We start from the raw sequence: 14,252 nt of genomic DNA, 5'->3' as shown, positions 1-14,252 counted from the left end.
AATGATATCATTTCATTCAAATTTCAATTTTTTGGAAATAACTGAAATTCCAGATGCTTTTGCATGATGGTGTAAGCCAAGTTTCTATGTCAATACACACTAGGCTTTCCAAGATCACTGCAGTCTTAATCTGATTTGTTAGAGAAGCAGTGAATTAACCTGGTGATTTACCTGAAAATTGATGCAAGGCTAGATCAAAGCCATAGTAACAGTCAAACACAATCAATAGTAAGGCACAGTTTTGTATCCTTCCCTCTTACTACTGAGGAGGAAGGTTATAGATCTAGTGTTCTCTAAAACCCTTAATTGAAATTACAAGACTTTCTGAAAAGAAAAAAATAAACTATATGGAATAATTAACATGAAAACACAGGACCACATGTGAAGTAAATGTAAGATATGCACAATATGACCAAACACTAATTGATTCTTGGCTTATTGTTTCAAATTGTAAAGGAGCTTCCTGTTAACCATCATAAGATGAAATATTATATTGAAGTTGCATCTATCAGTTTAAAGACCAAAAATCCAACTAGAGCCTTTTCATCATAAGGGCCTTTACTGTATTATTTCATACAAAGATCTTGGTTTGAAACTTCTGGTAACAAACACCCTTAAGCAAAATCCAGTTCTTATAGGGATATATAACCAAACACTAACTAAACACATCTAAAAATAAATAAAAAGAAGAACTTTAATAAACTAATTAAAAGCAAACTGTTTTTTTAAGTAGCTTGCAATTGCACCATATCTTAAAATCCTCATTTAATCTAACATTAAAAAACAAATACAATAACAAAATAACATAATATTTGCACTAGCTGTAACAGAAAATACTAAAAATAACAACAGATGGAAATAATTGTAATTTTTTTTACTTTTTTATTTGTCATTAAATTATACTATAAAAGCTTTCCTAATGTTTCAGTAACCCCATCCAATAATCATCGGGCACAAGTGCCATGAGAGTCATTGCCAAACTGGTAGCTAAAAAACAATTAGCTTCAACTGAATGGTAATACTCACTAGATTTTTACAGTATTTGCTTCATGCAGATTCCATAAAACATTATTTCAGTGTTCCAAGTATGAGGCGTCCCATCCTCAGTCAAAGTACTCATGTGGTACAAAAAGGTAGCTGTTACAAACATATAACCTAAAACACTCTGGACACCCTTTTCACTAAAAAATATTGAATTTGTTATGCAGAAAGACAAGTTATAGTGTGGTCATTTAGCAAATCTACAAAATGTCACATAACATATCTGACCAGACTGATAGCCCATAGAAGATTATAAAAACAAGATTTGATAAAGGGGAAGGAAAACATGCCTTAATGGATGCTGACAAAGAGCTGTTTTTTTTTTTCAAAAAACAAAGCCAAGAACTGTACAGATAAGCATCTCCAAGCAAATCTTGAGATCATGATTGTTATGACTGTACAGCACATCCATGTCATAGAACTGCCATCACTAAATAACACATCTCACACAGAGCCCATTTCCATGGGACAAGAGCAGAACTCAGTATGTAAAGAACAACATACAATTTAAAAATATCATTGCAGAAATGCAAGACAAAAATACCACGTTGAGGAAAAAGAAGTACCGTTTTCATACAAACCACAGTAGAAGATCATAAAAACTAATGTAAGGCAATATAATATATATAATATAATTATGGCTCATGAAACAATATCTGTTTGTATCTATCTGTTTTATTTCAGTCATGCAGTTGAGTTGCAAGGTGGAAAACAATTTCAAAGTAGAGATACTGTATACATATTCAGCACTGCAGGATCTGTGATTTTTTATTTCCACAATTTGTTTCCTATTTAGTTCAGACTAGACTGATCACCATTCAGCTCATACTGTTTATTTTTATTTCTCTTTTAGTTTGTAAATTATACTATTTTGCTGATGATATTCCTCAACAGGGAGTTTTGTTGGACAGATTACTAATAACTCTCACTATTTAAAACATTAAAAATATGTTTCTTAATATTCAACATTGTCTCTAAAGCTAATGGTTAAGACGTTCTAAGAATTTTAGTAATTATTATAGCCATAAAAGTATAATCATTACCAAATATGACTTCTGCTTATAAATCCTATAATAGGACTTAAATCTGACAGTTCTATGAATCATGTTCTACACATGAAAGTTGCTCTGGAATTTCACTCAATCCTTATTTCCTAGGTTGTTGATAGTAATTTTAATTTCACCTCTGCAATTAAAGATTAAGATAGCCATCTTTAGAATCCTGTGATAGTTTTCCTAAGGCAAAATATGTTATACTGAGTAAATCAGAATAAATGATTTTTTTTTTACATTCGACACTGCATGCTTTTAGTTAAGAACACATCTGAGGAATTCCCTGTGACCATGTATTCCCCTCTTTAACATCTTTAACTGCAATGTCCGATATAAAAAAAAATAAACAGGCAATTCCATGGCTGGTCTTTGGTCTTTGACAGGACTCAGAAAGTTCTTCATACTGTACTTGCCGTCAGCAATGTTCTGCAGGCATAGCTGTTTAAACCTGAGTTCTGTTCTTGGTAACCTGTACATGTAAATAGTAATGCCCTGTTACAAAGAGGTGTTTTCCGACATTTATAATTGGTCCATAAACCATGTTAAAGTAAAGTCTTAAAGCAAAACTTGTCCTTGCTGAAATGTACTCAATTGTCCTTGAAGGATTTGGGCACGTGATGCAGAGATCAGTCGCTAGGGTCGTTCTACTTGAACGAGTTTGCTTTCCTCTCAAGTTAACACAGCGTTTTCTATCAACCCTCACAATTTCCTGTCTAAGTAAACGATACCTTTAAACGATAATATTGTATTTGGATGTAAGAGGTGAGTAAACGTTTGTATACCAAATAACCACCACATCATTCAAAAACGTATATTTAAATCATACAAATTTTTGCAATGTAAGATTCTTATTTGAGAAAATAAGGACATTTAAAATTGCAGAATAGCTTTGCCTTTAAAGGGCTTTATACATAAATTCTGCACGCAAAAACACCCAACAAACGCAGCTAATTGATATGTGTGACTATGTGTTCATCCATACAATACATTGAGAAGATTTCTAACGTCATAAGCAATAATCGGAAACTGACAAGTAAATTAATCCGGTTAATTTAACATAACGAAGAACACATGTCCATGTTTTTTTATGCAGTACATGCAGGTTATTTATACAAATCATTACTGATCAGCGTGTCGCTGAAACTATTTTGAAGTAATACGATATCAGTGTATCTTCAAAGAGAGTTCGTTAAAAAGTTATGACGAAAAATATAAAAACTTTGTATCTGGTTTATTTACCATATTCTTCAACATTCCGAATTTGGTACATTAGATATTTGTTCTTGAGTATTCAAAATATCTGTTAAGTAACATCACCACAATCAATAAAGCATCTCAAATGATTATTCTTTTAGGGTATACAACAAATGCTATTTTTTTCTGTTTAAAATGGATATTGAAGCGTGTGCGCGCGCACAAACGCTCACTCGGTTCACATATAGTAACTTCTAAAAAGAATAATGCTTCGGGGCATCCATGTACATTTCAAACTAAGTTTACTGCGTTTTTTCCCCCAAAAAGCTCAGAAAGTGCATATTCTTGTAGTAAAACCGATGAATAGGAGAATCCTAACATTTAAATTCAGTGGGGCACCAAAACACAAGCAGACGTTGAGGTGCCTTAATGCCTTTTCTTCTACAGTACAGTTGTGTCTGTGCGCTATTATCTCTTCAGCGTCAAATACAATAACTGGAGGATTAGAGGCTGTCATCACCAGCTAAAAATAAAATATAGCAGCTTACCTATTGGTCTGCTGTTGTCCAGCCTGGGAAAAAACAAGGCCTTTTCACGAGAAGAAAATTTGTAGTCTTGATCTACAGAATAGAGGCCACTAGTATAGCGCCTGGAGACACTTTTGTCACCTTGGTTGTCCCCAATGACTTGCAAGATGAGGTCTAGAAGTGTTCTTCTTTCTTTCTGCCTGGCTTCCTTGCTGTCCATACATTGGCCCGAGGTGACCAGCAGAAAGATAATGCTCAACAGTACGTGCCATTTCTTTTCAGCCCGCATCGCTTAAGATCTGCATATGCAAAGAGACAAAACAATATGTGTAATTATACATACAGCTTCCTGCAACAGATCCACACTCCCTATCTTTTTCTTTCTACATGGCCAGTCTACCTTAATTGACTGAGCTGACTCTCCTCCCACATCACTGGTTCCATTCCATAACTAACATCTCTTTAGGGCGCATTTATAGCAACGGATTAGAAAAAAGGTTTTACCAAAGCCGCACACAGCAATCCGGGGTTTAGTTCAGATGTACTAAGCACTCATCCTCATATTATACTGTATGAGTGACTTCATCCAGTCTTGCCTGTATGCTGTATATATTTGTGTTTTCAGAAGATCTGTAGTTGCCTATAAACTTGAACACACTCCTTTAAAGTGGGAAAGGTTGTGTCAGTTCGCTGGCGATACGTATTCTCTAGAACTATCTTGTACTCTGTAGAAAAATCAGATTATATACTGTATTAATATTTCTCATTAGAAATTTAAGCCGTGTTTTTCAGAAGTCGTCTTTGGTGAACTGCCGTTTCACACAGTTTCTAGTTTGCGTTCTGTTGTTGGTCATTAAATTGTACTGAGTATAAAACCTTAATCTTAAAAAAAAATACATTCCGTGCATACAGTATGCGCTGAATCAATTCCATCAACGCTCCTTCAAACTTTCAAGATAGAAGTATTTAGCTATTCCATGATAACCGTTAGCAGCACTGTGCTAAGGAATAGGTAATTATTGCTAAATTATATTATTAGGATAGAAGTGATTTTGATATTATCCTAATAGAGCTGAAATACGTTTTTTTTCCTAGTCATCATTGCATACGTTCTCAAGATGTTTACAAGAGTAACTGTTTCACTAAAACTGTTAGCCACAGCTATGATTACATTGCGCCCCAGGTAGTGGAAAAGCACGCCTGTGTAAAATATTAACAGCACTTATTGCAGTTGTTTGCAGACAAAACACAACCTGGAAATGATAAAGGATGCACTAATGTGTACGGCAGTTAAAAAACAACAAAAAAAAGTGACGCAGATTTTTAGAATGACCGAGGTGGACGAGAATATGATGTGGTACGAAGTGAAACTTTGGTGTTTCATCAGTTGCTAAAAATGTTGGGAATAAACAGAGGTAAACAGACACATAGTTTAAGAAATAGTCGAATGTTTTTAAATAATATCGTACAATACAAAAGCTGATTTTATGTATAACTTACAATTTATGCTCTCGATGAATGCTTACGCTCTGTGAAGTCTGGACAAAGTTGATACTACAGAAAAACTCCTGGCGTAGCCGATTTTGTTTTTGATGCAGGTAACAGCCTGTGGAAGGATGTCTCGTCTTGTGTCTTGTTAGCTACCATGCGGCTCAGTTATATATGTTCAGCAAGAGCAAGTTCAGTTTAATACAGTCGACTTTGGGTGGGTGGCAAGCAGTCAAGGCATGTTTCGTTTACTTCAGCTCGTGGTTGCTCCCTTCAGCTCATGCCCCTCCTTTCTGCAGTGCATCATCGTTGAAGTCGCAATTCCGAATTGGTTCTATTCCTTTGAATCAGAAAATCCCACTTGCTCAGTAAAGAACTAGTTAGTTTATGTTAGGCAGTCTGAACTGGCACCACTCGTCTCGGAAATTCCCATTTAAACAACTGAAAACACTAAGGACTGTTCTCTGGATCGCCAGTTCCCGAAAACCTGCTCAGATGGAGATGCCTCCGACTACTGTGGCTTACTTTGTTGTGCGGCTGACCGGTTAAAGTAGTCAGCTGATGAATTGTACGGAGATGTCCTGAAAGTCTTGTGACTACCCCCTTGCAAATATCTGAATTTACGATGGGTTTTTTTTCAGGTAGTGAAATACTATTTGCGCAGCAAAATTCGTATTATTGACTGTCTGCAAAGGTTAAATATTTCATATTTGATTATTGTCTTAGTGCGAACTGTAAGACAATGCTGACTTGGGTACATTGGGTACACAGGTAAACGCGATCACGCTTTGTCGTTCAGCTATTCTGTTTCAGAAGTACAGGTAGTTGAGGGAATTAGTTTGCTAAAGGTCTGCCTGAGGGCTGAAGTTGTATTTATCGACATACTTAATCATATAAATTAAATTAAAAGTGTTAAGCGCTGGTAGGTTGAACTACTCAATTGTGTAGCATATACAGTATGTTTTCAAATATGTGCCGTTAAGGTATTATGTGTTTTATGTGTAGCTATCAAGGTATTTATTAAAGTGATAGTTTGATTACAAGCGTTGCGTATTTTTGCTTGATCTTCTTGCAGCATTCCTTTTAAAGCGATAGATAATCTCAGGTCAACACGAAAAGTGGTAATATAAAAACTGCACTCGCAGCAAAATAAAATAATAAGAAATTATTGTGGATTTTAGTGTTACCAACGCTATAGCCATTATGTATGCATACAGTATGTCAATCTCAAATCATACCTTTGCTCACAACGTGTCAATGTTAGCTAGGACCTGTGGAATTTTAATTAAATTGATTTAATTAAACCTTGATTGGACGAACTTAGCCCTTCACTCAGGTGTAAAGCTTTTTCTGTAAACTTAAAGAGAGAAATCCTGCTTTTTGACTCCGACGATTGGAGGTGGGAACCGCTGCACTCTTTTGGTCCAAACAAAAAGAACACGTATAGTATACTGTAGCTCAGGAGCTAGGATGTGCTGCGAAGAAGAAAAAACAATTATTCTTGTCATTAGTCTTTAGCTAACTTTCATTTGTTAATATAATTGTATTACCTTTGTGGGGAGACCATAAAATTAACATTTACTATAGTTTAAAAATGAACAGTGGTAATTTATAATTCGTATTATGTTTTACTTGCACATAAAAGTTGTACACTTGTAACAGGATAAAGTACAATACAAAAAATGATTACTAGGGGGAAGAAAGAAGAGATAAAAATACTTTTTAAGATTTTGTGTCTTACATTTTTCTTAAGAGTAATACTATTCTGAATAAATATTACCAACCGCAACCCCCAACTGGTAAGACAGTATTACTTACAGAGGGGTTTTATCATCTGTCTTAAGTGACCAGTTAGTCAAATTCCATAGTGTTTACACTGCACAGGAAATGAGAGAACTCCAGTTAAACCTATGTATAAACCTATGCACATTTTGCACATATTTTATTGTTTTTACAGTGACTATGATCAGCACATTTTGCACACACCTATGTATTTATTTATTTTTACTTATCTTGTTTGTCTTTTGTTATATAACTATTCTGATGTCTGTTTTGCTTGTCTTGGGCGGGACTGCTGTAACACATCAATTTCCCTACGGGATTAATAAAGTGTTATCTATCTATCTAAACTGAACACTATTTATATTTAGTGTTTATGCTGTGCCTCATTCTGCACCAAAGTAAGCATGACTTCTAGCATGCCATGATGTGACCCCATCATTTTTACATTTGGTACCGCTGACAGGGAATCTTGCTACAGTATATAGCCCCAGCCACCAATAAGGAGGGACAGTAACTAGAGCACCATTCCTTTAGGAATGTTAAGATGTTTCTTGTAGATTATTATTTTTGCATTTTTATGTTTCTTTTTTATTTGGCACCCTTGTGGGAGATCTATTAATATCTATTAATCTATTGTATAAAACCCCATGTACAACTAAAATAGAAGACTCTGAATGTCTCTGAATGTCTTTAGTTTCCATATTCATGCCCATCTTGTTATATTCATGGTCCCAGACTGTGCCCTGCTGAAGTTACTTTCCTAATTAATTTTTGCAAAACCTGAATGTGTGAGTACAGTAAGTATTTTTAATATTGTAAGTGACACTGCTTAGCCTAGTGAAATGCTGGGGAGGGTTGTTGGTTTGTGTTGCCAATCCTGTTGTTAACGTGCGTTGGTGTCTGCGATATTTGATTCGGTTCAGATGCATTATGAGTATTAGAAAAGGCACCTTGTGTTACCCTTGCCCTCTGACCCTCTAACCTGACCTAGCCTTACCTCCTGTGCTCACACTACACTGTTCTATGGCCCTGGTATGAGTAACTATAAAGTGTTAAAAGAGAGCAGCTGTTTGTTGTGTTCTTGCTATAACCAGACAGTCTGGGGAATTCATCCCATTGCTATCTGAGGCCTGGACCTTTACTGGAAAAAAAATGACCACACTCAGCAAAGCAGAGAATATCTGGGTAAAGGAACATCAGAGAAACTGAGCTCAAAGTGCTTAGTGAAGAAGTCTCTATAGATATCTATCATCTCCACTGTCTGCAGAATTGAAAGGCGTTGTCTCTCCATCACCCAGAGGTGGGCCTGCAACAGAAAGTCAGATTTAGATTGAATGTGTGAGCAATGACCACTTCTTTCAAGAATCCATTATTCAACCTCACAAAGCGAAACCTAGCTTTTCATGTATTAATTTATTAGTGGAGACTCCTCCCAGTCTCTTTCTTTCTCTGTCCCCAGGACTGAAGAGCAGGAGTGCCAAGGGTGTTCACCCTCTTACAAACCACAGCTCCAGCAGTTCAGGTCTGTTGCGCTGAGTGTCTTTTGCTGTGTCAAAACCAGTGAATGTAAGGGAAAAGAGGTGTGTACAGTTCTCAGAATTTACTATTAATCTTAGAGAGCAGAACATCCTATAGAGCAGTGGTTTTCAACCTGTAAAACACAAGGACATTGACATACTGTATGGGCTAATCATTTTATTTAAACATTTAAAAAATAATTTCAATTGCTATTTGTGAACTTAATCTTACATCAAGGAAAATTAATTTTTACTTCAAAAAATAGTGAAACAGGTTGAAGGCAGTGTGATACAAATTCACATTTCAACTTTAGTTAATTTAATTTAAGAGTTTGCCTCAAACATGTTCAGTGTGAACTCTGAAATTGCATATTTGCCTTATAAAATTATAAAACAAGTTTTGAAATCCTGTGGAAGAAAAAGAGCACCACAAGTCACTTTCAATATGTTATGGTACTTTATCATCAAAAGTGCATAAAATCCAGGCTCCCACACCTAGGGGGCTGAAAATGGGAAGAGGATACACAGAGCAAAGTTAATTGAAGAAAGATGTCTTGGGTAATTGTCAATTGTTAGTTCCAAATTGTATAATGGATCATCACAGATTACAATGTGATAAACTCCACTGAAATGGAGTCACTGAAATGACCACTGCTCGGTAGTTTCAAATTATGCTACAGAGTTGTATGCTTCACAGTGAGGGAACAAGTAATGGTTTATTCTGTGCTGAAAAGAGAAGAAAAGAAACACAATGTTTCGGCTGTGGAGCCTTCTTCTGGTGTGAGAAAGAGAGGAAAGTCAGCAGCTACAAATACAAATAAACAGCTGAAACATTGTGTCTCTTTTCTTGTCTTTTCAGCATGGAATAAACTTTTACTTGTTCCTTTGCAGCCTATGCATGCTGACACAGCTACCTACTTGAACTGCTTCACAGTGACTTTGGAATGTAAATTTGACATTACGTCTAGTATGAAAGATACATTTCAGATTCCATGACACACAGAGACTATTTCTATTTACACTGAAAACCAAATATTGTACACTTTAATTTAGAATTTATAGTAAAGGCATCTCTCTCTAAAAGTGCAAGCAAACATACAGAGAAGATGTACAGTATGTGTGGTAAAAGATATTTTTAAATATCTCAGAATTGTAACCAAAGCCGTGGTCAGACAATGTAGGATTTCAAGCTGGGTAACAGAGCGAAAGTAAGAGAAAATCCAGAAGCAAGTTCAGTGAACAGGCAGGGTCTAAATACTGTACGAAGCTCATTTCATTCAAGGTCATGGAAAGCGGGAGTTAAAACACAGACAAGACGATCAAATTCAAGGGAGATCGGAGAGGTGTGGTCAAAGACAAAGGTAAGTTAGTCATGGAAAACAAGCAAGCAATGAGCAAAGAAATGACTTGATGACTGAGCAATGGATGCTATTACTGTTGGGCTTTATTACTTGCTGGTACAAGGTAATTATCGGCTTAATAGTGGTCTGGTGGTTTCAATAACCATCCCGCTTCCATTACCACGGCAACGTTGCCAGTTGCCAAGGTAGTAATGCTGTGCAAGCTGGCCTTAACATGGATAAGAAAAAATTTATTAATAAAGTACTGTATTCTATATATTATTCAAATAGTGTCCTATTTTAGGATGGTGTAGTGGTGCAATAGTTATAAGTGCTGCCTTGCAGCACTGGAGTCCTGGGTTCAATTCCAGGCCTAGGGTGCTATCTGTGGGATTTTTTTTTGCTCATGTTTGAGAGATTGGATTTCAATTCAATTTTTGAGGGGGCATGTCAACAAAGTTGATTTAAATTTGCTCTAGTGCAGCCCAGATAAAAACCACAAAAACACATATTGCACTTATAAATACAACATATTGAGGTAGCTACTGGGCTCTAGATAGTTGCTATTTCGGAACCGAACTGTACAGTGTGGAAGAGGTGTGTGGACACCTTCTTAGCTTTCCATTCGATGCGACTGTCTTAAGAGACATGACGTCTGATGATCTTAGATGCTGTAACTTTACAAAGTGTGCCTGCTTCATGTGTGAACTCAAACAAAACTCAAACTCAGTCTAAACTGATGGTTCTAAATGTATACACTGAAGCTGGAGTGTTTTTAGATTGCAGTTATTGGAGATTTGATTTGTCCCTATCAAATCAGGAGCACAAAACTGAGACTTACCTGTAGAAGAGGTTGACAATGAATTGTGTGCATATTCTGCCCAAGGTAGGAGACGCACCCAGTCATTCTGCGGTAGATGAGACTTAAGCACTTAAGTAAGTCTGTAGTTCCTGGTTAATTCATCCCATTTGCCCAGTGGATTGTGGATTAAGGAAACCAAGGTGCCTAATCAATTACAAAAAGCTTTCCAGAACTTGGAAATAAATTGGGGTCCACGATCATAGAATATGTCTTTTGGTAGTCCATGACGTCTTAAGACGTGCTGGACAAACAAGTCGGCCATCGCTAGATCAGAGAGTAATGCAGGTAAGGGTACAAAATGTACAGCTTTGGAAAATCTGTCGACAATAACCAGTATTGTGGTATTGCCTTGACTATTGGGTAGGTCAGTAATAAGGTCAGCTGAGATATGAGACCAGGGACGATCGGGTACAGGTAGGGGTTGAAGTGGGCCTGCTGGTTTCGTACAAGGTGACTTGATTCTGGTGCAGATGGAGCATATTTGGACGTAGTCGGAGATGTCTTCTTACTTGGTGGGCAACCAGAAGTACCTCATCAGGAGTTCCAGGGTGCGACGTATACCTGGGTGACCCGCAAAATGTGAGTCGTGCCCCCACTGGAGAACGGAGGATCTTACACAATAAGTCACAATAAGGTGTTTGTGATCTGTATAAATAAGGAAGGGGTGTTGCACTTCTTCCAGCCAGTGCCTCCATTTGTCCAGAGCCAGTTTTATCACCAGTAGATCCCAATTACCAACATCATAATTCATTTTTGATGGAGACAATCATCTGGAAAAGAAAGCTCAAGAGTGAAGGATACCCTTATCAGCATGAGGTTGGGAGAGAACTGCACCAACACCATGACCTGAGGCGACAAAATGACAAAAGGTTAAGAGGGGTCAGGATGATGTAGTTAATAAATGTTTGAGGCGTTGTAAAGCCCCTTTGGCCTGAGGAGTCCACTTACCCTGATTCAGACCTTTGTGGGTCAAAGCCGTGATGGATGTGATGACTGAACTGAAGTTGCAAATGAATCTCCTGTAAAAATTAGCAAAACCTAGAAATCGTTGAACATGTTTTAGATTATTAGGAGTGAGTCAGTTCCTTATAGCAGATATTTTGTCTGGATTCATTTCCGCTCCCTGTGGAGAGAGAATGTAACCAAGATAGTGTATTTGAGAGATGTGGAATTCACATTTCTCTAATTTGGCATACAGTTTGTGTTATTTGGACTCCAACCGCTAGAGGACTGAACACTTGTCTAAGGTTGTTGAGCATGAATAATGAAGTAATAGAGAAAGTTAATGTGTGCATAATGTTCTCTAAGGAAAAAATACATTAAGAAACGTGTGAGGTTCAAAGCCAAAGTGTAACTTTTCTGCAACATTATTTTATTGTACAGCATCTGTACATCATTTATAACTTGTCACAATATGTCACAGTATGTCAGCTGAAATTGAATTTCTGCCCACAGAAATCAGTGTAAACTAATCAGTATAAAATTTCGGGGAGTTATGCAATGAATCTGCCTTTCAATGCCACTTTTAAAGCTGAATTCAAGCTAAAATTGAATGTCTGTGAAAAAATGCTGACACAAACAATTCCCCGGTCACAGTTCCTTTACAATGATGGAACAAGCAGAGAAACTGTCCTGTAATGCAAAGAGCCAATTCAAAGATTTTGTTTACAAAACTTGTGCCCAAGTAGCTCAGTAAAAAAGTCAGTTCAGACCTCTGCAGAATCCAATGGATGACAGTGTGATGCACAAACAGCATGAGAAATATACTATCAGCAGCATTTGTTTATAACTCTGTTTGACTTTTACACATCAAAATTCAGGAGAATTTTACACAACAAAGTAGTTCTTGCATTTTTCTTTTTAAATATTCATATTTTATTGGAAGAGTTTCCTTCAAACTTTTACCCAGATTATGCAACATCCTCTTTGACAATAATGGATTCTGAAATTGCAACATAATAATCTCAATGGAAAAAATACTATACAGTATGTTCAGTAGAGTGTTCTGGAAAATTTACATAATTGTTTTCAAATTCCTTTAAAATATTTTCCAACTACAATACACTTTTGCAACCCTACCGGTGAGACCTTCTTACGTGAAAAGAAGCTTTTCCAAGCTTTTCCAGTCTGACAGGAATTAAAGCTTAATAAAATGTCCAATATAGAGTGAGTGGACTGGGTTTGCATTGAGAAGACACAGACATTGAAGTAACCTGCTGAGGAAGTATCATACTAAACAGCAGAAAATATGACCTGGCAAATTTCAAGACATTCTTTTTTAAATAGGATTTTAATAGTATCATAATTGTGTATATTGCAGTTCATATTTTTATTTCCCTTGTGTGAGGAAAAACAGCTCTGCTCACTACCTAGTAAGTAGCATCTTGGCTGCTGGTAAGTTTGGAAGTACACCTGGGCAAGCTGACTCCAAGAGGGGTTTAGACCTTCATTGTAAGTCTAGAGGCTAATATCTGTTTCATGAAGTACTTCATTCCCCGCCACTGAGCTATCAAGGTGCTGTGTTCCATGTGGGATCCTTAGATGGTAAGAGATGGGATTCCATATCTAGTTTGGCGACTAGCTTGCAGTTCCTTGATTCCTTGTGTTCTCTAGGAGGACATGCTCTGGGCAGTGCAAAGATAGCTAAGAGTGTGACACTTCAGCTTTACCAAAATCCCGCACTAGATCTGGATTTACAGTATATAAAATAAAGGTTATTTATTATATTATTCTACTGGGGACTAAGCCACTAGGACACACAACAACCTTGACAGACTTGTGATGTGTACATGTTACAAAAAGGTCCCCTGAATCGATCTTGACACACTTCAACATCATCAGCTAGAGTAGGAGGGGTTGACATGCATCCCCCATCAATAAGGCTCATAGTCGTGAGGGACTGTTTCTTGAAGTGGCCTGAAACATATACCTTGATGAACGAGAGCGCCATCACCTTTCCCAATGTACAGCTGGAGTGGATGTTCACCAGGTTTGATGCAGTCATCATGGGTAGAATATTGCTGATATGTGCCAGGGACATCCTCAGAGCAATGGGCTTATTGAATCATTCCACCGCCTGCTTACTATCCAGTGAAACACCTGCCTCTTGCCTTGTGGACATGCAAGTCTCTGGTACAGATGTCCTTGGGGTGCAGCTGTGTGGCATTGTTGTTTGGATCTGTAGCATAATAGATACAAATTCTCTCTAAAAAAACAGATACAAAGAAAATAAAGTCACAGTTAAGGAAAGCATGATGTGGTTACATGAAATACTCTCTGCATATGAATTATATTATAATCCCTTTTAAAGTATTTTTGATCTTTACAGAACAGAGATGAAGCTAAATTTTAAAAAAAAGTTTAACATAAGGATGTGCATATACAGAAAAAAAAAATATTCAGATTTTCACAAGATGTTTGTTTGACTTTAGGGTTTGGCTTCAGTTTTT

At 36.8% G+C, this 14,252-nt stretch overlaps 1 protein-coding gene across 2 annotated transcripts in view; it reads right to left on the bottom strand.

Annotated features, from left to right (window-relative positions):
• alkal1 (ALK and LTK ligand 1) overlaps nt 1–5,718 on the bottom strand; it is a 35,646-nt gene extending 29,928 nt beyond the window's left edge. For both annotated transcript variants that reach the window (XM_088919159.1, XM_088919160.1), the window contains exons 1-2: nt 5,315–5,718; nt 3,836–4,113 (exon numbers count right to left, since the gene is read on the bottom strand). In XM_088919159.1, coding sequence (XP_088775285.1) covers nt 3,836–4,103 — 268 coding nt within the window. In that variant the 5' untranslated portion in view covers nt 4,104–4,113; nt 5,315–5,718. The remainder of the gene's footprint in view (nt 1–3,835; nt 4,114–5,314) is intronic.
• Between the last annotated feature and the right edge of the window lie 8,534 nt (nt 5,719–14,252).

The sequence above is a fragment of the Atractosteus spatula genome, chromosome 6 (genome assembly GCF_055471065.1).
Source record: "Atractosteus spatula isolate fAtrSpa1 chromosome 6, fAtrSpa1.hap1, whole genome shotgun sequence".
Lineage (NCBI taxonomy): Eukaryota > Metazoa > Chordata > Actinopteri > Semionotiformes > Lepisosteidae > Atractosteus > Atractosteus spatula.
This window is presented reverse-complemented; position numbering and strand designations above follow the sequence as displayed.